The 27,124-nt window shown below is 37.6% G+C and overlaps 1 protein-coding gene across 3 annotated transcripts in view; it reads left to right on the top strand.

Moving 5' to 3' along the window:
* Positions 1-27,124, top strand: part of LOC139115073 (hydroxymethylglutaryl-CoA lyase, mitochondrial-like) — a 50,389-nt gene that overhangs the window by 11,126 nt on the left and 12,139 nt on the right. The window contains exons 6-8 of one of the 3 annotated variants that reach the window (XM_070676953.1): positions 7,510-7,573; positions 8,831-9,019; positions 20,195-20,292. In XM_070676953.1, the coding sequence (XP_070533054.1) occupies positions 7,510-7,573; positions 8,831-9,019; positions 20,195-20,272 (331 nt within the window). In that variant the 3' untranslated portion in view covers positions 20,273-20,292. Of the gene's footprint in view, positions 1-7,509; positions 7,574-8,830; positions 9,020-20,166; positions 20,293-27,124 lie in introns of all 3 variants that reach the window. The other 2 variants (XM_070676950.1, XM_070676951.1) reach the window with 2 other exon arrangements.

Genomic DNA, 27,124 nt, shown 5'->3' with positions numbered 1-27,124 from the left:
CCGTCGACGGCTCACGGGAAAATGGTCGAAAATACGTGTTCTTATCTTCAAGAAAGTTAGCAGGCGTACAGAATGAGTCTCAGATAGTCAATGATAAAGATGATACAAGTTTATTTATTCAAAGGCTAATATAGTTCATTGTTTTGCAAGCTAAATCTACGATACCGGTCGGTTTCGTAGTAACCTGCCAACGAAGCCTATGCGTTGGCTCGCAGCGGGACTGTGGCGATGACCCCAATGACCCAATCGCGTTCGATATACGCCACAAGTCCCGCTGCGATATCACAGCTATTCCTGACCATGCAACTGACAGACTAAAATGATGGCGTTGGACTTTGCCTAGAGCTTATTGGGCATGCGTGAAAAAATTTCAAGATCCCCAGTTTGTATACTCCGGTCCGTGTACGTTTTGGGTAGTTTCGAGACACCCAAACAATGCAAATGTGTTACGAATGCTCGGTACGATGCGATGCGGCTTGCGGGCAGCTATACGATTGCCAACTACAAATAGTTTATTGATTGTTCTCAGCTGGGAAAGAAACTAGGTTTAAAATAGCTTACGAAAAAAAAGGAAATAAGGAAACCACCGAGAAGAGAAGAAAGACAGACGAACCATGGCCTAGACCATGGTCGAACAAATTTCAGCAAGGTTTTTGTCTGTGCATGGAAGTATAAAATGTGAGACTACAGATGAGTCGGTTGGCCATAGATTTGTCGTATTGACGAACTGCTCTTTTGATTTTTCACTGAGTTTGCGAATTTAATTAATTTTCACAACCTAAGCAATTTTTTGATACCAATAGTTTTCTTTGATACTTTATGGTCAATGCTTTGCATAGTCAGGCAATCTCTGTAATTTTATCCAGATCACCAGATAACGGTATAAAGCAGTTTTTAAATCATGTAAAAAATAAAAAGAGGAACAATTATGGCCAATGATTAGACTTTGATGATTTTTTCATAACATTTTGTGCAAGTTTTGTTCCAAGAACTCTAGTTGTTGTTTGTGTCATAATAAAGGTTAAAAATAAACAGAAGTTTTTTTGTTCCTGTCTATAAAGAGAGGGGTCAATTTATTCACCAGCATTCATGAAAGATAGATCTGAATGGAGTTAAGACCAATTTCTGTTTAAGAAATCTTTTTTTAATTGAAGGACAGACAACTTTCACAAAGGACCTGGAGTTTTACTGTGTTCCTGGTCATTATTATCTGCAGCTATAAAATTGGCAGAAAATGTGCTCAGCAGTTTATCTGTCAAGGAATTATAGTGTATGTACAACAGCCCTGGCCCAACATATGGATAATAAAGTACAAACGTTATTGAAAATAGGGTTTGTGCAATTTGTATGTGAAATTGATTTGTTGGGTGTGGCTAATAAAAATTGCTTGTGGCTAAAAAAATTTTGATCATTTTAGCCACACTAACAGACTGTGGCTACAATGAAAAAATTCCTAGCCCCAACACTGGCATGCTCCTAAAGATGACCTCCAGTACCTAAGTTGGACACCTTGTTTGCTTTTGTCATTCTTGTTTTTCCTGGTTTAAATATATCTTGAATGGACCAATTCAAACCGAATGTGAGCACACTGTCCTTGACGGTATTTTTAGCTCACATTTGGTATACCAATGTGAGGTTATCGTATAAGCCGAATCAGTTCATTTGCATCCGATTTGCATGTCTGTATGTATGTATGTATGTACGTATGTATGTATATATGTATGTATGTATGTATGTATGTATGTATGTCCGTCCACATCAAAAACACCTAAACCGCAGCACCTACTGTCTTAGTATTTGGTGTACAGGTGCACCTAGGGGTGGAGATGTGAATTTGTTCAAATGAACTTGTCAGTGTCAAAAATATGCAAATGAGGGGAAAAAAGGAAAAACCCTGCAAATTGCTAAAACTCTGTAACCATTGGTCAGATTGGGTTGAAACTTGGTGTGCAGGTTCCTTTAGGTATTCTAAATTAGGTGTTTAAAATTTGGGATTAAATTTGCATGTTTCTATTTTGGGGGTAGTTTTTTCAGTTTTTAGTCAAAAAATGTTTTTCTCAGAAACCACTCGTCTGATTGCTTTGAAAGTTGGTATACATGTTCCTCAGGATGACCTCAGTCAAGTTTATACAAATTGAATTGAAATTTTCATATTTGTAATTTTGGGGCAATTTTCTGAATTTTTGGTCAAAAATTTTTCTATTCAAAAACTACTAATTTGATAGCTTTGATATTTGGTATACAGGTTTCTAAGGTTGATCAAAATCAGTTTTATAAATATCGTGAAGATATCTCGAATTTTGTATTTTTGCTGAATTTTTTGGTTATTTTTCGCATTTTAAGTAAAATTTCTTCTTCTCTGAAACCGCTTGTCCAATTGCTCTCAAATTTGGATTAGATGGTTGCAAGGGTGTTACTCTGCTAATTGTTGAAATTACGACAAAATTGGAAATATTACTGTTTTGGGGCAATTTTTGTCATTTTTCGTCAAAAAATCTTAAAAAAATATTTTCTTTTTAAAGCCCCTGGACAGACAGCTTTTATATTTGGTATACAGATGTCCAGGGATGACAATAGTTAGATATTTGGAAATTGTCCTGAAATATACAAATTTGTAGTTTTAAGACAATTTTAAGACAAGTTTGGTAAAGAAAAACTTGTTCTCAAACTTACTTGTCTGATAACTTTGTAATTTGATACAAAAGTCCCGAGGGATGTTATTAGATAAATTTTCTGCTCAAAGTGTTGGGAAACCCCAAATTTTTATATTTTAGGTAATTTTCTCAGTTTGTGACCTTAAATGACCTACACCACCCCAGGATATGTTGTGAGACAGTTTCGAAGGCTGTGAACATAATTTTGTCATATTTAATATCAATTTGTAGTAAAATTTGATCCAGAAAACAAAGCTGAGGTAAATTTTTTCATTGCGAACTAATGTTTGCAACTTTTGCATGTAAGACACACAAGAACTGATGAGAAATTTGGATCAAGGATAATTCCAGATGTCGTAATCCCCCCACAGTGGAAGACATTTCACTATCTGTAACTGATTTAAGTGCTGTTTACATTCAAATGATAGCACTCATAGCATTAATTAAAAGATCCCCAAGGTTGTAAATACATTTCCTGCCAGCTGGTCTTATGTAAATATGGTCAACCAAGGGGTGGAACATTTGATATTCAGGAGGGGGTAGGGGCTAGAAGATTGATGAGGTAGCATTACTTTTTACCAGATCCCTTGTACATTTTTTCCCACTCTGTATTTTTTCCCCATTCTCCCACCTTTTCTTTTTGTTAAGCTTCTGTGGCTATTTTTAGTCCCCACGGACACCGTCCGGGGGGACTTATAGGTTTGGTCATGTCCGTGCGTCCGTCCATGCGTGCGTCCGTCTGTCCGTCCGTCCGTTCACGCAGATATCCCAGAGACGCCTGGAGCGATTTCGTTCAAACTTGGTACAAGGATAGTACCCTACCTCATACAGATGCATGTCGATTTGTTTCACAATGTGATCAAATTTGGCCGTGTTAGAGGACTTTTTAGTTTACACCTCCTTAGACTCCCATGTATAAGGCAGCTATCCATAGACTCCCATGTATAAGGCCAAGAAAAAGAAAAATTTAGTTTCTCATCACAAAGGATGCAGTGACACAGTTTTTAGTCCCCACAGATAAAGTCCAGGGGGCTTATAGATTGGGTCATGTCTGTCCGTGAGTCCATCTGTTCACGCAGATATCTCAGACACTTTGACAAAATGTCACGTGACCTTGGTGACCTTTGACCTCAAATATACATATTTGTCCATAACTCAGTAACCACAAGTGCTACACCCTTCATAATTGGTATGATGGGACACCTTATGACGCCACATATTGTACCTCATTAATTATGTGCATATCTAATTTTGAGCGAGTTAATAGAGCTAGATGTATGATTTTTGGTATATAGGGATAACTATAGGATAGAAATTTTTTGACAAAATGTCATGTGACCTCGATAACCTTTTACCTAAAATACACGTTTATGTCAATAAATAAGTAACCACAAGTGCTATGTCCTTTATATTTAGTAGGATGGGAGACCTTATGACAACACATGCTTTACCTCATTAATTATGCACATATATAATTGTGGGCAAGCCAATAGAGCTAGAGGTCTGAATTTTGGCATATAGGGATTAATTAGCAATACAATTTTTTTTTCAAAATGTCACGTGACCTTGATGACCTTTCACCTTGATTATACATATATATGCATAACTCAGTAACCACAAGTTCTTTACGCTTCAATTTTGATAGGATAATAGACCTTAAGATGTCACATCTTGTACCTCATTTATTATGCGCATATGTATTTCTTGGCTGGCCAATACTGCTAGAGGTCTGATCTTTTTTCCCGATTTAGAACCATAACTTAGACATGCCTCTTGTTTCAAATTGGGAACAACGACATAGACCTATGTTCCCATAGATCTCAACATATACACTCCAGTGATACTTCTTAATGACCACATTTCCCTGCCCCATCAAGACTAATACTCCTATTACAAGTGGGGACTATGTCATTGTCAATGACTTGTTGAGTTAATGGTTGTATCACAGTATTCGATATTTCTAATTCTGTATTTTTCCATTTTATATTCTTAATAAATACATTAAACATATTTCACTGTCTCCAGTACATTACATTTAAGTATTTTCACTTCATGCACTTTATCCCTTTCACACATGTTCAAATATCTGACCAGAGAACAAACACTAAATAGTCCAGGATGGGAGCTACAGAGTCATTGACGCTATTTTTATAGATTATTTCAGGAAAGCATCTGAATATGTTTTTTTACAATTTTTTACCAAAAACCCAAATTTTAGCCCCAAAATTCCATTGTATTTGTCTTATTTCATCAATTATGACATCACAGGTTGATAGCTCATGAAATGTAGATTGCATTTCATATATACATTGTCCAGATTGGACCAATTCTTATTGCAATAAAATATCAATGAATGAGACAGTGCAATTACTGTGTTACGTCATTATTTTATTCAGCGCACAGGGAAATGGCCATAGAAAGTATTCAGTGCTCTGAGGGTTAAAAGCTTATGAGCTACGACTTTTTGCAGCATTTTCATGATTTCACTTTCAAACCAAGTTAGTTAATTACAGAGAATGTGTAGTGAAGTATTATTAGTCACTGAATTGGACTGTGTGTCCAAGTTCAAACAAGATAAATAATAAACAGTTGCTGCTGTCATACAATTGCCACCACGTGGTCAATCGTAAAATGCTTGGATGCTTGATTTGATGCATCTTTTGACTTGTTTTGACTTGTTGCTCATACATATTCAAAAGTTCAGCACAGCAGTTCATCACTTAATCATCTAGATACTGGAATAACACAAACATTTTTATTATGAGCCTCAAGTTATTTTCATAAATTGGCATGGATCAATCAACAATCAAAGTACTAAGCATTTTTAGCTACTATAGACTATAGTTTATAGAAGCAATTGGGATGGGTATCCGTCCGGCGTCAGTCTGTATGTATGTATGTATGTATGTATGTATTTATGTATGTATGTCCGTTTGTGAGGCGTCCGTCCACTCAAATATCTTGAGAACCGCAGTACTTACTGATTTGATATTTGTTGTGTAGATGAAAAATATGATTTTGAGAAACTATTTTTTTTATTTTTTGATATTGTTGAAAATAGGCAAATTAATGCCAAAAAAGGTGTTTTTGGTAAAAAATCTTCTTCTTCATAACCGCTGGTCAGACAGCTTTGTTATTTGGTATACAGGTCCCTAAGGATAACCCAACTTAGATTTGTTCAAATTGTGATGAAATATGCAAATGTGTATTTTTAAGGAATTTTTTTGTCATTTTTGGCCAAAATTTGACTTACATTGTATGTAATTCTTGTACTGTATAAACCCTATCAATTCACCCAGAAAAAAATAATTGATATGTTTTTAAATAATTGAATTAATTAGGAAATCATCAAAGCCAAAATAATTTTAGTGTGGAATTATCAGAAAGTTCAACTTTTTTTGACAGTTCATAGTGAATTGAGGATTAAAACATGTAAAGGCAACTTTCCTGAATCCCAACTTTGATATATTCTGAACCACCATTTATGTTATCTAAAAGAAATTGTTCATGATAGTTGTCATGATAGGGTGGTCAAATAAATAGAGATAGAGAAAGTTCTAATTTCCATTTATGGTTGACTTGGTAAGGATAAAAGAAGATTACTTTTTGAGGAAAAAAATAGAGTGGTCAATTAACCCTTTTCCTGCCAAGTCCATATTCCACCATCAGGTCAAGATGGTTAAAATTAATGAAACACAACATATTCCATATAGTGTATTTTAACATAATACTGTACATTTGAAGGCTGTTGAAAACATAAATACTGTAAACTTGATTTTTTTGGACTAAAGATGCTATAACATACCAAGCCAAGCGGGTGAAAATCTGTCTTGTTTGGCCTCAATACCGCTTTTTACTGACTTGGCTGATGGGGAAGTAATAGTCTAAATACTGTCTGGCAGGAAAAGGGTTAAAAATGAGTGGTCAAAGTGATAGGGTTTTTATGGTAAAGCTGGGCTGTAAGATTCCTAATGTGCTATTTATAGCAATTATGCAATCTGTGTAAACAGTGCAATGAAAGTGTAACATGATTCCTTATGATGCTTTTGATGACCTTGAACTTCTTAAGTTTCAAACATTTGTCTCTTCAGTGTGCTTTCTCTGAGTACGTACAGTCTCAACTTATTCAACAGAACTTACTTACAATGTTAATTTGAAAGTTAAAATGTGCTTGGTTAATAGAATGAAAATACTGATATTAAAAGATAACCAGCTCAAGATTCTTTATAACCTGACAGATATGCTGTTTTTTTATGACATAAATCCTGATTTAAGCAAGTCTTGTTTACTTTAATTAGAATGTAATTAACTCTCGTTTATTTGCTATTATAGACTAATATACCGGTAGTCTGTTGAAATATGCAAATCTGTATTTTTACGGAATTTTTTTCCATTTTTGGTCAGGTCATCCTGAAATGAGCTATCAAAGATATCCACCTTCTTCATCAATACATGTGTCACAAAAGGTTATTCTGTCAACTGTTGAGTCGCTTGTTTTTTCAAAACCGCTGGTCAGACAGCTTTAATATTTAGTTTACATGTCCCTAGGATGACCTTATTGAGATAATTTCATAGAGTCAGGAAATACTTAATTTTGTATCCATGTCCATAGTAGCTTCAGGGACTTTGGCCCTATGTTTTTATTCAAACCTAAAAGATCAGCTAATTCAAGTGCTTACATGTTGTTTCATTCAAAGATCAACCATCAAAAGGCTTACCTTTTGTTTCATTCAAAGATCAACCAATCAAAGGGCTTACATTTTGTTTCATCAAACTTTCTTCATAGACTGACCAATCAAAGTGCTAACAATTTTTAAACTCAAACATTCTCAAACAAATTGGATTTATATTCCAGGTATGTATCCTGTGTTGTTGGATGTCCTTATGAAGGCAAAATAGAACCAAAGGCAGTTGCTCAGGTCAGCAAACTATTATATATCAGGATATATTTTTATTAACCCTTTGAGCGCCAACATCAATTTTTGTCACCTTTACAAAATATACCACAGTCAATTTTTCTCAGATTTTTGCAAAAATTTTGATAAAATCTGTAGCCAAAAAATATGATGTCCATTTGGTCCAAAATTATCAAAAAATTTCAGAAAAATTCATAGAAGATCGGTAAAATATGGCAGTGAAATTTTGATGGGAAAAATTACAGCACTCGAAGGGTTAAGCCATGTTTTAATGATTCACATCTGGAGGTTTCACTATGTTTTGAACAAGTCTGTGTTTTTTTATGTTAAGCCAAAGTAAGCTGAACAGATTTTTATTATGACTGCCGTGATTTGGTTTGTTGGAAATTATCCTATAGCCTTTCTTAAAGCCCCAATAGCTGCGAATTATATGAATTTTTTTAACGATTTTATTTTTAAACCAACGTTGGTTCGTGTAAATGCGCTGATGAAGGACATGTATAGACGTATCACTGCTGCCTAATTTGGACCACAACTACATATTTTAACCAGTCAAATGATAAACGGGTGCCTCACCCATAAAATGGCGACCATAGAAAAGTACAAAAAAATCAGTATTCCGTGCACATACACATTGTAATCATCCAAGAAACAAGCATGTTGCCATTTACTTGAATGCACCAACACGATGGCCGACAGTATGTTATCGAAATCTTCATTTTCTCTGTCACATGATTTTTTTTTAAAATGGCGGAAACATCTAAAATGATGGTAGAATGTTTGGATTTACATGCCACTTTCGACACTTATGACAGTGGTATACACTTTTTCAGTCTTTAATGGGTCTTATTCAAAGAAAACTCTTTGAAAACTGAGATATTTTGAGATCGGTTTATTTGACATTCGCAGCTATGGGGCTTTAATGCTTTGTATAAAGGAATATCACAGGATTTAAAATTAAAAGTGTTTTATAGTTTAGTTTAGGGCAATGCTCTTTGATCATAGATCAGGTTCAATGTCAACCATCCATGAATAATGCTGTGTAAAACCTAACCAGTGATTTGGGTGTAATATCAGCACATGCAATTGAAGACAGAATAACCAATCAGATTAAGAGCACAGGTGGTCAGATGGAAAGCCAATGATCTTGAAACTAGAAATTGGTCCAATACCGATAAGCCATGCTTTCTGTGTATATGGTTGCTGATCAAAACTGGCTGACCATAGTGTGTATCTGTTTGCTACCATCCTGTATGCTAGGTTGCAAAGAAAATGTACAGTATGGGCTGTTATGAGATATCACTGGGAGACACCATAGGAGTGGGGACCCCAGGTTCTATGAGAGCTATGCTTGAAGCAGTTATGCAGGAAATTCCAACCGACAGATTAGCAGTTCATTGTCATGATACTTATGGCCAAGCTTTAGCCAACATACTGACTGCCTTACAGGTATGTATCAAAGTGATAAGTTCATATCATTTAAGCCACAAACAGCAGTGTTCACCCCAGCATACAATCAGAGTGGCCAGGCTACCACTCTGCTTTGATGTGCTGCCATGCTGCTCTGATGAACACCACTCCAATCTGACAGGTCGCTTTCAACTTTGACTTCTATTCTATTGGTTCATTTTTTATATTTGAAATAAAGACAGCAGATTTACTGTGTACCGGTATACAGTGAAACAATAAATAAGTTTGAGATAAACAATACCTCTGCTCGTGCTATCAAAATATAGACCTGAGAGTAAAACTGTAATTGAAGGAAGTCTATGAGAAATCATTGATTGCATATAGGAGGTATGTATCCATGGTGTCTCAAAACAGAGTGCTACTGAATTAGTGCTAGCAGTCTGAAAGGAGCTTATAAAAGATCATGTTGTAGAGCCTCGTTTTCGTTAGTGCATGATAAAATACAGCAAAAGGGCGATCTTTAAATATCGACGTGCAACAAAACGTACAACAGCTATAACAATAATTTTTGCTTTCTTTTGTAGCATAAATACTAATGATCTGTTTTCCGAGGTAAACTCACAAAAGTTGAGTAGATTTTATTTAAATCGCTACAAAGTATGTGGCGAGGTCGACCCGACAAACTCACCTTTTTCGTAAAACAGCTCAGTAATGACCTTAGAAGTCGTAAGCCAAGCCGAAAATTTCAGAAAATATTCATTTAACTATTATCAACATTTGGTGAAATTTTCATGACCGTGCGACCATGTGCATGTATTTGCAGCAGTGTTAAATATTGGCGTGCAGTTACTATCATAGCTGTACACCTGTTACGTACACTCCATGCTTGTTTACTGCGACCAAACCACTTGTCGTACACAAAGGCGTTACATGATTAATCTTTCATTTTTTCAAATTTTACTCTTACAATAGGGTCACTGATGTTATATATAAACAAACTATTTAATTAGTGTCACATTATGACCGTCAAGATTTTAAAAAAAACTAAAATTTTCGCTAGTTATAAAATGTGCCAGTCAATCTCCAATGGGATCACCCAGCACGGACGGCCGTAGCTGTGGGTCCATAGCTGTGGTGTTTTCAGACGGGATTCCTGTCTTTTACGGGCTGGTTTTGACTTTTACGATTTGTGGTGGCGGGGTTAAAAATCGTAAAAGTCAAAACCAGTCTGTAAAAGGCAGGAATCCCGTCTGAAAACACCATAGCTATGGACCCACAGCTAGGACGGCCGCACCCGCGTACTCATGTGCGGGATACAGGGTAGCCTTACGTATCCATGGAGTGTGGCTCAACATGATTGTAATTATGTAACGGATAGTCTGTAAACAGTGACATATGCCCAGAAGTGGGTGTAGAGATTATTAAAGAAGTAATCGGCAGTACAAACGTGATTTTTATACTAAACATACTAAACATGATAGAAATAAATTCATACACTCAATAATAAATGCCCACGTTTTAACAAGTAAAATTATGGGGAGCACTACACTCTGCGTGTTCAAGCTATGGCCTAAACTCTAGAACCCTCGTACGACGTAAATGCACTTTCTGGCTGTTTTTGTGCGGTCGATGTTATTTCCCCCAGTTTTTGTAAGCTTGCTTGCTTGCTACTAGTATGCGAAAACTGTGAAAAAAAATCACTCATAACGAAACAGCACTGCTAAAGAAATGTCAGTACTACGGGTGTCTACTCAACCGCATACACGTAAGCCCCTCTCTCACCGTATAGTGCTTTTTTCCATTTGCACCTGTCAACAACTTTACCGAGAAGCCAGATTGGCAGATTGTGTTGGCCAGTGAGGTAATGCAAGCTGGCAGTCTGGCTTCCTTGTCACAATCATTGAAAACATTAATAGAATCGAAAAAACCTGCTAAGTTAGCTGGTTAGGACCGAGAAAGAGTCTACGTGTGCGCTCACGCTGTATGCAGGACTGCCCTGGTCGCCATATTAGATTTCCCACATAAACGTCGCTGCATAGTCAACTTCAACGATAGGTGTTTCAAAAACGGAGGCTTATGCCACTGAGATTTTTAGTCCCCATGGACACCGTCCGGGGGGACTCATAGGTTTGGTCATGTGCGTGCGTGCGTGCGTGTGTCCGTCCGTCCGTCCGTTCACGCAGATATCTCAGAGACGCCTGGAGCGATTTCGTTCAAACTTGGTACAAGGATAGTACCCTACCTCATACAGATACACGTCGATTTGTTTCACAATGCGATCAAATTTGGCCGTGTTAGAGGACTTTTTAGTTTTCACCTCCATAGACTCCCATGTATAAGGCAGTCCATAGACTCCCATGTATAGGGCAGTCCATAGACTTCCATGTATAAGGCAGTCCATAGACTCCCATGTATAAGGCCAAGAAAAATAAACATTTAGTTTCTCATCTTATTCATATTGCAAAAAGGATGCAGTGACACAGTTTTTAGTCCCCACAGATAAAGTCCAGGGGGCTTAAAGATTTGGTCATGTCCGTCCGTGAGTCCATCCGTTCACGCAGATATCTCAGACACTTTGACAAAATGTCACGTGACCTTGGTGACCGTTGACCTCGAATATACATATTTGTCCATAACTCAGTAACCACAAGTGCTAAACCTTGCATATATGGTATGATGGGACACCCTATGACGCCACATATTGTACCTCATTAATTATGCACATATCTAATTTTTAGCGAGCTAATAGAGCTAGAGGTCTAATTTTTGGTATATATGGATAACTTAGCAATACAATTTTTTTGACAAAATGTCACGTGACCTTGGTGACCTTTGACCTCAAATATACATATTTGTCCATAACTCAGTAACCACAAGTGCTACACCCTTCATATTTGGTATGATGGGACACCTTATGACGCCACATATTGTTCCTCATTAATTATGTGCATATCTAATTTTGAGCGAGCCAATAGAGCAAGAGGTCTGATTTTTGGTATATAGGGATAACTTGGCAAGACAATTTTTTTGACAAAATGTCACGTGACCTCGGTGACCTTTGCCCTCAAATTTACATATTTGTCCATAACTCAGTAACCACAAGTGCTACACCCTTCATATTTGGTATGATAGGACACCTTATGACGCTACATATTGTACCTCATTAACTATGCACATATCTAATTTTGAGCGAGCCAATAGAGCAAGAGGTCTGATTTTTGGTATATAGGGATAACTTATCAAGACAATTTTTTTGACAAAATGTCACGTGACCTCAATGACCTTTGACCTCAAATTTACATATTTGTCCATAACTCCGGAACCACAAGTGCTACACCCTTCATATTTTGTATGAACGGACACCTTATGACGCCACATATTGTACCTCATTAATTATGTGCATATCTAATTTTGAGCGAGCCAGTAGAGCTAGATGTTTAATTTTTGGTATATAGGGATAGACTATAGGATAGAAATCTTTTGACAAAATGTCGTGTGACCTCGATAACCTTTTACCTAAAATACACGATTATGTCAATAAATAAGTAACCACAAGTGCTATGTCCTTTATATTTAGTAGGATGGGAGACCTTATGACAACACATGCTTTACCTCGTTAATTATGTCCATATCTAATTCTGGGCAAACCAATAGAGCTGGAGGTCTGAATTTTGGCATATAGGGATTAATTAGCAATACAATTTTTTTTTCAAAATGTCACGTTACCTTGATGACCTTTGACCTTGATTATACATATATATGCATAACTCAGTAACCACAAGTTCTTTACGCTTCAATTTTGATAGGATATTAGACCTTAAGATGTCACATCTTGTACCTCATTTATTATGCACATATGTATTTCTTGGCTGGCCAATACAGCTAGAGGTCTGATCTTTTTTCCCGATTTAGAACCATAACTTAGACATGCCTCTTGTTTGAAATTGGGAGCAATGACATAGACCTATGTGTCCATAGATCTGAACATATACACTCCAGTGATACTTCTTAATGACCACATTTCCCTGCCCCATCAAGACTAATACTCCTATTACAAGTGGGGACTATGTCATTGTCAATGACTTGTTTCAGATGGTATGGACCTACTCAAGATACGTCCCCTCCCTACTTCTCATGAAAATTTGACTTTGGCCATGCTTTTGCAGCAGTGTTGAGTGAACGGCATTTTTGATGGTTCAAAAACTGTAAAAATAAGGCAAAAGCAAAAACGAATCGATAAAACCCCACAAAAAAATCATTGGCAAACAATTACCGAGAGTACAACTCGGCTGCTAACTGGAAATAGGAGGGATGCTAAACGATGGCTGAGATGTCTGCTGATAAAATTCTCGTGAAAAATGCCATAACCGCCACTCACTGACTAGGGGGTGCTGTTTGAATTTGAAGGTAATTCTCATTTAAATATGCAAATGAAGTACCCTCCTTTCAGACTGTAGTAGGCCAAGGGCACGAGATTTGTTGTAAAGTTGTGCAAAGCTCCATACAAACGTTTGCTATCAGAGTTGAAGAATTGACTTTTTCATGACAGTCACACCGGTGCCATGACTCAATTTCTACTTGGTTCAGGGACCAAAATTGTATAAAACACGGTTTTAGCTTTACATTTAGCCCTTAACGTTACTCTTTCCAACTATTTGCAAATCAACTAATGATGGGATATAGTCTACCATACGTCCATGCTCAGATTTGGTTATTTGAAGTTTTGTGTTTATCATTCTTGTGTGTGAATCATAAACAGTGGCAGGGAAAGCTAATTTCCTTAAATAGCCTGTAACAAAGTGTTATTTATTAGAACCAAATTACTTGAAGGCCCAGCCATTTGAGAGAGAGATCTCACTTATATATTTGTTTAAAAATAGGGAAAACATTTTCCAAAGAAAAAATAAACACATGTTGGTTTTAAAGTCATTTGCAGTCCTCATTCCTGACCAAGGTTCATGAATAATCTTACTAGCTTGGTCGTGAGTGCGTGCGTGCGTGCGTGCGTGCGTGCGTCAGTGCGTGCTTCCGTCCGTTCATGTAGATATCTCAGAGATGCCTTGAGCGATTTCATTCAAACTTGGTACAAGGATAACTATGTCATACAGATGCACGTCGATTTGTTTTGTGATACGATCCAATATGGCTGCCAGGCGGCCATTTTATTACGATTTTTTTCATGTACAGAGCCATAACTCAGGCATGTTTCAACTGATTTTATTCAAAGTTGGTACAAGGACACTGACCAATCGCATAGATATGCACGTCAATTTTTTTTTATACGATCCAATATGGTCACCGTGCGGCCATTTTGTTACGAATTTTTTATGTACAGAGCCATAACTCAGGCATATCTCAACCGATTTTATTCAAACTTGGTACAAGGACATTGACCTATGTCATACATATGCAGGTCAATTTGTTTTATGATACGATCCAATATGGCGGCCATTATATTACGATTTTTTTTCATGTACAGAGCCATAACTCAAGCATGTTTCAACTGATTTTATTCAAAGTTGGTACAAGGATATTGACCAACGTCATAGCTATGCACATCACTTTGTTTTGTGATACGATCCAATATGGCTGCTGTGCGGCCATTTTGTTACGATATTTTCATATACAGAGCCATACTCAGGCATATCTCAACCGATTTTATTCAAACTTCGTACATGGACATTGACATATGTCATGCACATGCACATTGATTTGTTTTGTGATACGATCCAATATGGCCGCCGTGTGGCCATTGTATTACGTTTTTTCATGTCCAGAACCATAACTCAGACATGTATCAAGCGAATTTATTCAATGTTTGTACAAGGAGATTGACCAATGTCATACATATGCACGTTAATTTGTTTTGTGATACGATCCAATATGGCTGCTGTGCGGCCAGTGTGCGAAATTAAGAGAAAATAGCTTCAGGTCATAAGGACCTGCACCAATCCAAAGCTTCAGGTCCTTACAGAAAACTGCCGGTCCTCAATAAAGGCAGTTGTTAAAGACCATGAAAGTCAACTTCTCCACCAATACTATGCTTTTGAATGTTGTAATATTTGATTTTTCATGTCCTTTTATCAATAGAGTCAGTAAGTATTCACTCCAAAGGACTATTGTTAACATAGATTGCAGAATAGTGTGATGAATCATTCATCTACATGATCTGGAATCTGAAAAAGATCACAGCCCTCATCTTCATCACTGTCATGCGCACACATTTATCAATGTTTTCCACCACGGGAGGGGGACTATGGGATTAACAGGAGAATTCGACATTTTTTCTAGCCGTGTCAAATCCCCCACTCTCGGACTATTAAATGATGTCAAACACCCAGGGGCCGGGGAATACAGGCTCATGCACTGGCTACATGTGGCTGATGAAAGCGAGAAAGTTTGTCTCTCATGACTTTCTATTGGGATGGTGTTCTCTACATTGCTGTGTACAATAGCGCTGTTCACGGTTACAGGTTTGTTACTAAATATAGCTGTACGCGCGCGACATCGGACACGCAGCTTGAAATGCGGACAAATTTTATCAATGCTGCATACATTGTTGTTTTTGCAGCTTGTACTCTGAATCGTGAATATGCCTATTGGTATTCATTGTTACACTAGCAGTTTCCTACTAAGATTCTTTTTCGTCGAGTTTGCATGCGCAATTTTCAAAAGCGTAATCTAAAAATGCGGACAAATATTTATTTTGGCATATCAATGAGAGAACAGTGACGTAAATTGTGAACAGCCCTATCGTACACAACACCAGGGCATGTGATATTGTGATTTGAAAATGGTTGGAGAGCTGAAAATCACTTCTGAAATTAGCCAACGCAAGTGGTAGAAGAGTGAGTGAATAGCTTACTACCCAGCTGAAAACAGTCATGAGTAAGGGGAGTGTATGAAGAATTTTTTTATGCAAACATTGATCACTACGACTTTTTTATTGTAATGTAAAACAGAAGGGAGAAAATACTTGGTATGTATTTTGATATGACGTATGGATTACTTTAATTTTTTTTTCAAAAAATAAATAAATTTAAATGTGGCCTCTGTTGCATTCATAAAGAAACAGATGAAGTTATACTTTTAATAAAAAGGACAAGTATCGTAACTTGTTCTCGATTATAGAAATTGCAGACAACATGAATGGCACACGTCGCCACTCGCGGAAATGAATGCATATTTTCTGATCGAAAAGTTTTGCCTGAGCTATTGCTGGGTCTCATCGCCCTCTGAAAGCTTAGTTATTAGCTACTATAGACTATAGTCTATAGAAGCTATTGGGATGGGTATCCGTCCGGCGTCCGTCGTCAGTCTGTATGTATGTATGTATGTATGTATGTATGTCCGTTTGTGAGGCGTCCGTCCACTCAAATATCTTGAGAACCGCAGTACTTACTGATTTGATATTTGTTGTGTAGATGAAAAATATGATTTTGAGAAACTGTTTTTTTTAATTTTTTGATATTGTTGAAAATAGGCAAATTAATGCCAAAAAAAGCGTTTTTGGTAAAAAATCTTCTTCTTCATAACCGCTGGTCAGACAGCTTTGTTATTTGGTATACAGGTCCCTAGGGATAACCCAACTTAGATTTGTTCAAATTATGATGAAATATGCAAATGTGTATTTTTAAGGAATTTTTTTGTCATTTTGGTCAAAATTTGACTTACATTGTATGTAATTCTTGTACTGTATAAACCCTATCAATTCACCCAGAAAAAAATAATTAATATGATTTTAAATAATTGAATTAATTAGGAAATCATCAAAGCCAAAATAGTTTTAGTGTGGAATTATCAGAACGTTCAACTTTTTTTGACAGTTCATAGTGAAATGCTTACCATCTTGGAGGATTAAAACATGTAAAGGCAACTTTCCTGAATCCCAACTTTGATATATTCTGAACCACCATTTACGTTATCTAAAAGAAATTGCTCATAATAGTTTGTAATGATAGGGTGGTCAAATAAAAAGAGATACAGAAAGTTCTAATTTCCATTTATGGTTGACTTGGTAAGGATAAAATAAGATTACTTTTTGAGGAAAACAATAGAGTGGTCAATTAAAAGAGTGGTCAAAGTGATAGGGTTTTTATGGTAAAGCTGGGCTGTAAGATTCCTCATGTGCTATTTATAGCAATTATGCAATCTGTGTAAACAGTGTAATGAAAGTGTAACATGATTCCTTATAATGCTTTTGATGACCTTGAACTTCTTAAGTTACAAACATTTGTCTCTTCAGTGTGCTTTCTCTGAGTACGTACAGTCTCAACTTATTCAACAGAACTTACTTACAATGTTAATTTGAAAGTTAAAATGTGCTTGGTTAATAGGATGAAAATACAGATATAGATAACCAGCTGAAGATTCTTTATAACCTGACAGATATGCTGTTTTATTATGATGTAAATCTTGATTTAAGCAAGTCTTGTTTACTTTAATTAGAATGTAATTAACTCTCGTTTATTTGCTATTACAGACTAATATAGTCTGATGAAATATGCAAATCTGTATTTTTACGGAATTTTTTTCCATTTTTGGTCAGGCCATTCTGAAATGAGCTATCAAAGATTTCCACCTTCTTCATCAATACATGTGTCACAAAAGGTTATTCTCTACATAACACAGCAGAGCTCTGTCAACTGTTGAGTCGCTTGTTTTTTCAAAACCGCTGGTCAGACAGCTTTAATATTAGGTTTACATGTCCCTAGGATGACCTTAGTGAGATAATTTCATACAGTCAGGAAATACCTAATTTTGTATCTATGTCTATAGTAGCTTCAGGGACTTTTGCCCTATGTTTAAAATGACTCTGAAAAGTTTGACAGACTCTCGATACTGCTGAAATCCATCGACAAGATCAGTTAATGATATCGTAAAATTTTAAAAGACGTAATTTTTTGCGACATTTAGGCGTACGGTCCAGGATGACGGTGAGTTTTGCCTGCCTGTCGTAAAACGGTATACATCGCAACAATTTGAAGCCCTACTCTCGGCCTCTGAGAGTATACACGACGGATCATGCACCTCAACAAAACTGTTGATGATAAGGCCGCTCTGTTTTATAAAATGTACACTTGCTATCACGATATATCGTGGTAACAGTCGGCCTTGTGAAATTTGGTTGAAGACCAACAAGCAAGCAAGATGTTCTGGCGGTCCACAAACAAACGCAGCGTAACTTGAACTTGACTGTCGACTGCAGGTAGCACAATTGGGCTGTCGTGTAACATCTGGTCCCTGTGTCGGGCTTAGTTCAAGACCATAGAGGTAAAAAAATACCTCCAGGTTCAAAACCAAATATGTTTAGTCAAAAACACTATTCTCATAGTAGTTTTTTGTCTTAAACTCTTCTATGAACCGTTTAGGCTATCTTTTTAACGCTTCAATGGAAAATCAAAGCAAAGAAAACGGAGTCAGTTTGATAAAATGAAGGGCTGTATTATGTACATTTTTGTACATGTAAATTCCGAACACTTAAAGTGTGGAACTAGTGATCATACTGGGTGTTGTTATCATATGACACAGATATGCTAACATTACCAGGGTTACACTCACTAGACGAGTATTATTATAATATTGTGTCACATTGTTGCACCAAAATCAATCCATCATTGCTAGAATCTGCATGCACGGACGTAATTCATACTGATCTGAAAGTAATCAGCTGCACCGTGCTATGCGCGTCGATCGGAGGGATTAGACTCTTCTTAAATGTAAAAAGTCGCAAGACAAAAAAATTATTATGTTGCAACATTGTCAGCTCCCCCCCCCCGGTCTGGCGTATAATAGAGATCAAATTCCCCAATACCAGGACACGAAGTGCGATCAATATCCCCTGTTGCCTCGCACTCCAACGGTGGAAAACATTGATAGGTGCATGACATTCAAGTCTGAATCACATGATTCAGAGTCAGTCATCATCTGCATCTGTTACAGGTTTTGACGGAGAAATTTTCATCATTTATTCCAAATTTCAGTCGGTCAAAAGGACCGACATGTTGCTAAAAACTTTTGGCCCGACGAGAAATATTTTGGTCTCGGACCGTCAGACCGACGTTAATTTCGCACACTGTGTGCGGCCATTTTGTTATGATTTTTTCATGTACGAAGCCATAACTTAGGCATATCTCAACCGATTTTAATCAAAGTTGGTACAAGGACATTGACCTATGTCATACATATGCACATTGACTTGTTTTGTGATACGATACAATATGGCCGCCGTGTGGCCATTTTATTACAATTTTCTCATGTCCTGAACTACAAATCAGACATGTATCAAGCGAATTTATTCAAAAGTATTTTTATCACAGACCTAATAAGAGGACTCTATCCTCTCTGAGGACCTGTAATCAAAGTACCCATTAACAAGTGGGGACTGTGTCATCAACGATGACTTGTTAACTGATTTTTCTGACAGAAAGGCAGCTACTTTATTAACAAGATCCAATGAACTGTTCTTTAGTCTTATGGATATGCCTGAGGCTGTTGCATGTTACATTTCTTATAACATCATTATTATGTTATGGTGCTTTTGAAGGTATTGATAGCAGTCTACCTTCCAGAGATCGTAGATTTACTTATGTAAATTGATATGCAAATCATTATGCTAATTAGCCACCACTCTGGCAGATATTTCTTGGGAGAACACTGAACAGTGTAAATGCCAAAGTAATTATATTCTTAGTTTAGCATCTCCCTTACAAAAATTTTTTAAAGTTTTCATAAAAGTACACCGTCTTTTAGTGAGACTCAACTGCAAAACTTTTATGCCTGAAAATCCTCCTTTACCACTTTAGTATAAAGTATTTAAAATACTGCATGCCTGTAGAATATCGCGTCATTGTGCAAATTATTAAGGAGCAAATGAACTTCTCATTTGATTCTATACATACCTCATGAAAACAAGTACATGGAAAACTTTAGCCTTCCTACCTACCCTTCAAATTTATCAAAATTTATGCAAATTATGCGAAACAAAGAATTTCAACACTGGCTTAACTTGGAACCATGATGATCTTCTGAGAGTGATTATCATTAGAAGTGTCACTTATCAGTTATTCATTTCAGAGTTAAAATTTCATGCATCTGTGAAATGACATTATGCATTAAGCAAATTTCATAAGTCAGAGTTATGTTTCCCATAAAAAAATAAATTATTTATCTAATGATCTATCTAGATGGGTATTTGTGTGGTTGATTCATCAGTGGCCGGATTGGGAGGATGTCCATATGCAAAAGGTGCATCTGGCAATGTTGCAACAGAAGATGTTGTGTACATGCTGAATGGACTTGGCATTGAAACTGTAAGTATTTTTACCAAACATCCTTGGACAATTCGTATATCAGTACAGTACAGGTGCACGGTTCAGTGCACGTTTATTTGCGTTTCTAGGCCTCCGGCCCATATGCAAAGGAGTTACAGAAAATATAATAGTCTGTAAGTAAATGACAGGTATAAAAGGTACAGGTAGCAATACACGAAATAAACTCAGAGTTGCAATGTAAATACACATAATTGGATACAAACAATATAAAAGTATTATTATGTTTCTTGCTGCAACAGATTTGTTCTGAATTTGAAAGCTTTTTGTACAAAATAACAGAGATTAACAATCACATTAGAACGGCTGGAACTCATAAGCTGCACAAATTTGTTGAAATTTGGTTCTACAATTGAAAAGTTAGGCAAATATAGAATCCTCAAATTGTTGTATGCTGGACATTCCAAAAGAAAATGACACTCATCTTCAATAACATTCATTTGGCAAACTTTACAAAGTCTGGCTGATGGGTCAATACCACGATGTCTGCCTTCCTCCATTGCTAGAGGGAGCACCGAACATCGAAAACAGGTAAAAATCTGAATAGCTTTATAATTACAATTTGAAAGTAAATGTTTCTCTGGTTCAAGTAAACCCTTGAATTGACTATATACATGTAGTTTCGGTTTTGTTGATAAGTTGCCCTTCCATTGTTGTTTTAAAGTGTCTACAATTCTCAAGTCAAACATAGATAAAAATACTTGTTTATTTCCTATTTCCTGTGAGATCCACGCATATCCAAACCCATATGAAAACATGATATTTTTGATGGAACTCGCCCATGTGTTTCTTCCTAAATTGTCAAGATTGTACAACATTTTATATGCCTGCCTTGGGATTCTATCAGGAGATAACTCAAGCAGATTCACCCAAAAACGAATACAACGTTTTTGAAAGACGACCACATTCTCGCATGACAGCTTCATTTGTTGTTTGACGTGGTACACCCAGAAACTGGCGACACCACTTTCTCTGGATTTTCTCTAAAACATCATAATACTGGAAGCCCCATATCTCAGATCCATAACTTAAAATTGGTAAAATCATTGAATCGAATAATTTAAAATGAGAGTGAAAAGGTAAGTATTCTAGCTTTCGTCGGGAAATTGACAACATATTGAGGGCTTTACTGGCTTGACTTGCTAGTGTTTGTACAGCTTTCGACCAGATATTTCTGGAAGATAAAAGCAAGCCAAGGTACTTGTAATATGAGACGACATTGACTGGAGTGCCACCAAACTGCCAATTTTCAAATCTTGCTCGATGACCACCTTTGCGGAAAATCATTACCTTTGTTTTCTCCAGATTCACTTTCATTTGCCACTTCGAGCAGAAATTGTAAAGAATGTCAATAAGATTTTGTAAATTTCTGACTGAATCCGCAAAGATGACAATGTCGTCTGCATAGAGCAAAGCAAAGAGGTCACATAAATCTTGCGTCAATTGAATACCCATGTGACCTGATTCCATAAACATAGAATTCAATTCTTCAATGAAAAGACTGAACAGAAGTGGGCTAAGAATGCAGCCTTGTCTCACACCAGCCGGGCAGTCAAAATACTCTGATGTTACATTACCACATCTTACACATGACTTAATGTTGCTATACATAGATTGTATAATAAAATACATTTTACCTTTAACTCGGTGACCCCTTTTAAAGATGTACAATATATACATCTTGAGGGGATAAGTGACAGTGTCCTGAATTGGGATGATGTGAAAACTTTACTAAATGACAAACTCTTCATATCATACACAAACAATTTATCAAACAATTTTTCAAACAATCTGATGCCCTATGTACATGTTAATACCATGTCATAAAATACATTTTTGAGTTCCAACTTTTGATGCTATTTTGACTATTTTGTGTCATGGCAAGAATAACTTGTTAAATTTATCTATTGCTATAGAACCAGTGGCAATCACAGTGCCTTGCTATGGCTATAGAACCAGTGGCAATCACAGTGCCTTGCTATTGCTATAGAACCAGTGGCAATCACAGTGCCTTGCTATGGCTATAGAACCAGTGGCAATTACAGTGCCTTGCTATTGCTATAGAACCAGTGGCAATCATAGTGCCTTGCTATTGCTATAGAACCAGTGGCAATAACAGTGCCTTGCTATTGCTATAGAACCAGTGGCAATCACAGTGCCTTGCTATGGCTATAAAACCAGTGGCAATCACAGTGCCTTGCTATTGCTATAGAACCAGTGGCAATCACAGTGCCTTGCTATTGCTATAGAACCAGTGGCAATCACAGTGCCTTGCTATTGCTATAGAACCAGTGGCAATCATAGTGCCTTGCTATTGCTATAGAACCAGTGGCAATCACAGTGCCTTGCTATTGCTATAGAACCAGTGGCAATCACAGTGCCTTGCTATTGCTATAGAACCAGTGGCAATCACAGTGCCTTGCTATTGCTATAGAACCAGTGGCAATCACATTGCCTTGCTATGGCTATAGAACCAGTGGCAATCATAGTGCCTTGCTATTGCTATAGAACCAGTGGCAATCACATTGCCTTGCTATGGCTATAGAACCAGTGGCAATCACAGTGCCTTGCTATTGCTATAGAACCAGTGGCAATCACATTGCCTTGCTATGGCTATAGAACCAGTGGCAATCATAGTGCCTTGCTATTGCTATAGAACCAGTGGCAATCATAGTGCCTTGCTATGGCTATAGAACCAGTGGCAATCACAGTGCCTTGCTATGGCTATAGAACCAGTGGCAATCATAGTGCCTTGCTATTGGTATAGAACCAGTGGCAATCACAGTGCCTTGCTATGGCTATAGAACCAGTGGCAATCATAGTGCCTTGCTATTGCTATAGAACCAGTGGCAATCATAGTGCCTTGCTATTGCTATAGAACCAGTGGCAATCACAGTGCCCTGCTATGGCTATAGAATCAGTGGCAATCACAGTGCCTTGCTATGACTATAGAACCAGTGGCAATAACAGTGCCTTGCTATTGCTATGGAACCAGTGGCAATGACAGTGCCTTGCTATTGCTATAGAACCAGTGGCAATCACAGTGCCTTGCTATGGCTATAGAACCAGTGGCAATAACAGTGCCTTGCTATTGCTATAGAACCAGTGGCAATGACAGTGTCTTGCTATGGCTATAGAACCAGTGGCAATAACAGTGCCTTGCTATTGCTATGGAACCAGTGGCAATGACAGTGCCTTGCTATTGCTATGGAACCAGTGGCTATAACAGTGTCCTGCTATCACTATAGAACCAGTGGCAATCACAGTGTCTTGTTATTGCTATAGAACCAGTGATAATCACAGTGCCTTGCTATTGCTATAGAACCAGTGGAAATCACAGAGCCATGCTATTGCTATACCGGTAGAACCAGTGGAAATCACAGTGCCTTGCTATGGCTATAGAACCAGTGGCTATAACAGTGCCTTGCTATTGCTATAGAACCAGTGGCAATCACAGTGCCTTACTATGGCTATATAACCAGTGGCTTAACAGTGCCTTGCTATTGCTACAGAATCAGTGGCAGTCACAGTACCATGCTATTGCTATAGAACCAGTGGCTATAACAGTGCCTTGCTATCGCTATGGAACCAGTGATAATCACAGTGCCTTGCTATAGAACCAGTGGCAATAACAGTGCCTTGCTATTGCTATGGAACCAGTGGCTATAAAAGTGCCTTGCTATTGCTATGGAACCAGTGATAATCACAGTGTCTTGTTATTGCTATAGAACCAGTGATAATCACAGTGCCTTGCTATTGCTATAGAACCAGTGGCAATCACAGTGTCTTGCTATTGCTATGGAACCAGTGGAAATCACAGAGCCATGCTATTGGTATAGAATCAGTGGCAATAACAGTGTCTTGTTATTGCTATAGAACCAGTGATAATCACAGTGCCTTGCTATTGCTATAGAACCAGTGGAAATCACAGAGCCATGCTATTGCTATAGAATCAGTGGCAATCACAGTGTCTTGCTATTGCTATAGAACCAGTGGAAATCACAGAGCCATGCTATTGCTATAGAATCAGTGGCAATCACAGTGCCTTGCTATTGCTATGGAACCAGTGGAAATCACAGAGCCATGCTATTGCTATAGAATCAGTGGCAATCACAGTGCCTTGCTATTGCTATAGAACCAGTGGAAATCAGAGAGCCATGCTATTGCTATAGAACCAGTGGCAATCACAGTGCCATGCTATTGCTATAGAACCAGTGGCAATAACAGTGTCTTGCTATTGCTATAGAACCAGTGAAATCACAGTGCCTTGCTATTGCTATAGAATCAGTGGCAATAACAGTGTCTTGCTATTGCTATAGAACCAGTGGAAATCAGAGAGCCATGCTATTGCTATAGAACCAGTGATAATCACAGTGCCTTGCTATTGCTATAGAACCAGTGGCAATAACAGTGCCTTGCTATTGCTATAGAACCAGTGGTAATCACAGTGCCATGCTATTGCTATAGAACCAGTGGCAATAACAGTGTCTTGTTATTGCTATAGAACCAGTAATAATCACAGTGCCTTGCTATTGCTATAGAACCAGTGGCAATCACAGTGTCTTGCTATTGCTGTAGAACCAGTGGCAATAACAGTGCCTTGCTATTGGTATAGAACCACTGGTAATCACAGTGCCTTGCTATTGCTATAGAACCAGTGGCAATCACAGTGCCTTGCTATTGCTATAGAACCAGTGGCAATAACAGTGCCTTGCTATTGCTATAGAACCAGTGGCAATCACAGTGCCTTGCTATTGCTATAGAACCAGTGGCAATCACAGTGCCTTGCTATTGCTATAGAACCAGTGGAAATTACAGTGCCTTGCTATGGCTATAGAACCAGTGGAAATTACAGTGCCTTGCTATGGCTATGGAACCAGTGGAAATTACAGTGCCTTGCTATTGCTATAGAATCAGTGGCAATAACAGTGTCTTGTTATTGCTATAGAACCAGTGATAATCACAGTGCCTTGCTATTGCTATAGAACCAGTGGCAATCACAGTGCCTTACTATTGCTATAGAACAGTGGCAATCACAGTGCCTTGCTATTGCTATAGAACCAGTGGCAATCACAGTGTCTTGCTATTGCTGTAGAACCAGTGGCAATCACAGTGCCTTGCTATTGCTATAGAACCAGTGGTAATCACAGTGCCTTGCTATTGCTATAGAACCAGTGGCAATCACAGTGCCTTGCTATGGCTATAGAATCAGTGGCAATCACAGTTGTTACGTGCAGAGAAAACGAACAAAAGGGTGAACTCAGCAGTTAACGTTTTAAACAAAATTTATTACGAAAATAAAACTAATTGCTAAGTCAGGGATAGAGTACAAGCTTTAAAAGTGTACAGACTACTTATCTCAGCTGGGACGGCAGAGCTCCAGTCTCAGAGTTGTAACAGTCAGTCGGATGAATGAACAGTCCTTAGGCTTGCAGGCTTGAAACTGCACAAAGTCCACAGTATAAATCCAGCGTTGGCAGTGAAGGTCTTGAAAAGTCTTGAGAATGACTACTGCTGGAGTTTAGTAACACACAAGAGACACGATCCCAAAAGTCTGACTGGAAGCTGTGCACGTCCCTTTTATAAAGGCATATAAGAACAATCTAGAACTTTTATTGACATGCTAATTACTGTTCTAAAATTATCTCCCTTACACAACTAATCAACTTTCCAGAACATTCCAAACATGACTAATTGAATTCAAGGTTGTGAGGTCATCAAGGGCAGTGACCTTGAGAATGTTCTAGACTAATTGAACTCAGGTCATGATGAGTGTGGGGGGAAATGACCTACATAACACACCCCCTCTTCAAAAAAAAGAAATTTTTCAAAGAAAAATCTTTCTTTTACAAATGTAATCTTGAAAAGGATTTAAGTACTCAAATTTTGTTTTACTCTAAAGTAAAATTTCTTGAAAGTGAACAACAATAAAATTTCTTGAAAGTGAACAACAATAAACTCTAAATACGAGAGAGACAGTCTGCAATTAATTGTCTCTGCCTTTGATATGTCTAATGTCAAGATTAAACTCCTGTAACATTAAACTCCATCTTAGCAATCTCTGATTTTTGCCTTTAAATTTCTGTAGAAATACAAGAGGGTTGTGATCAATATAAACCACTATTGGCTGATTTGAAGAAGTAACATAAACTTCAAAATGCTGTAAAGCTAATATCAAAGATAAACACTCTTTTCAATTGTAGAGTAGTTTCTCTGGGATTTGTTAAATTTGCGTGAAAAATAGCAAACAGGATGATCTATACCATGACTATCCTCTTGCAATAAAACAGCACCAGCAGCCGTATCACTAGCATCCACAGCTAATTTGAATGGCAAAGTGAAATCTGGTGCAGACAACACTGGAGCACTTTGCAGTATGGCTTTAAGTGTATCAAATGCCTGTTGGCATTGCTCTGACCAAACAAACTTTACTTTCTTCTTAAGTAAGTTAGTCAAAGGCTCAGTAATTGTGGAGAAATTTGGACAGAATTTTCTGTAGTATCCAGCCATACCGAGAAAGCGCATCAGTTGTCGTTTGCAGTTTGGTATTGGAAAACTTGAAATGGCACTGATTTTGGCATCAACATGTTTTACCTCACCCTGTCCTACAGTATGTCCGAGGAAAGTCACCCTCGCCCAGCCAAACTCAGATTTGGCAAGGTTGACAGTCAACATTGCTTTGCTCAGTCTCTCAAAGAACTTCCGCATGAGCTTGATGTGTTCCTCCCAGGTGTCACTATACAGGACGACGTCGTCAACGTAAGCTGCACATCCGTCTAGCCCGGATATGACGTCGTTGATCATCCGTTGGAAC

Source organism: Ptychodera flava, chromosome 17 (assembly GCF_041260155.1).
Source record: "Ptychodera flava strain L36383 chromosome 17, AS_Pfla_20210202, whole genome shotgun sequence".
In the NCBI taxonomy this organism is placed as follows: Eukaryota; Metazoa; Hemichordata; class Enteropneusta; family Ptychoderidae; genus Ptychodera; species Ptychodera flava.
This window is presented reverse-complemented; position numbering and strand designations above follow the sequence as displayed.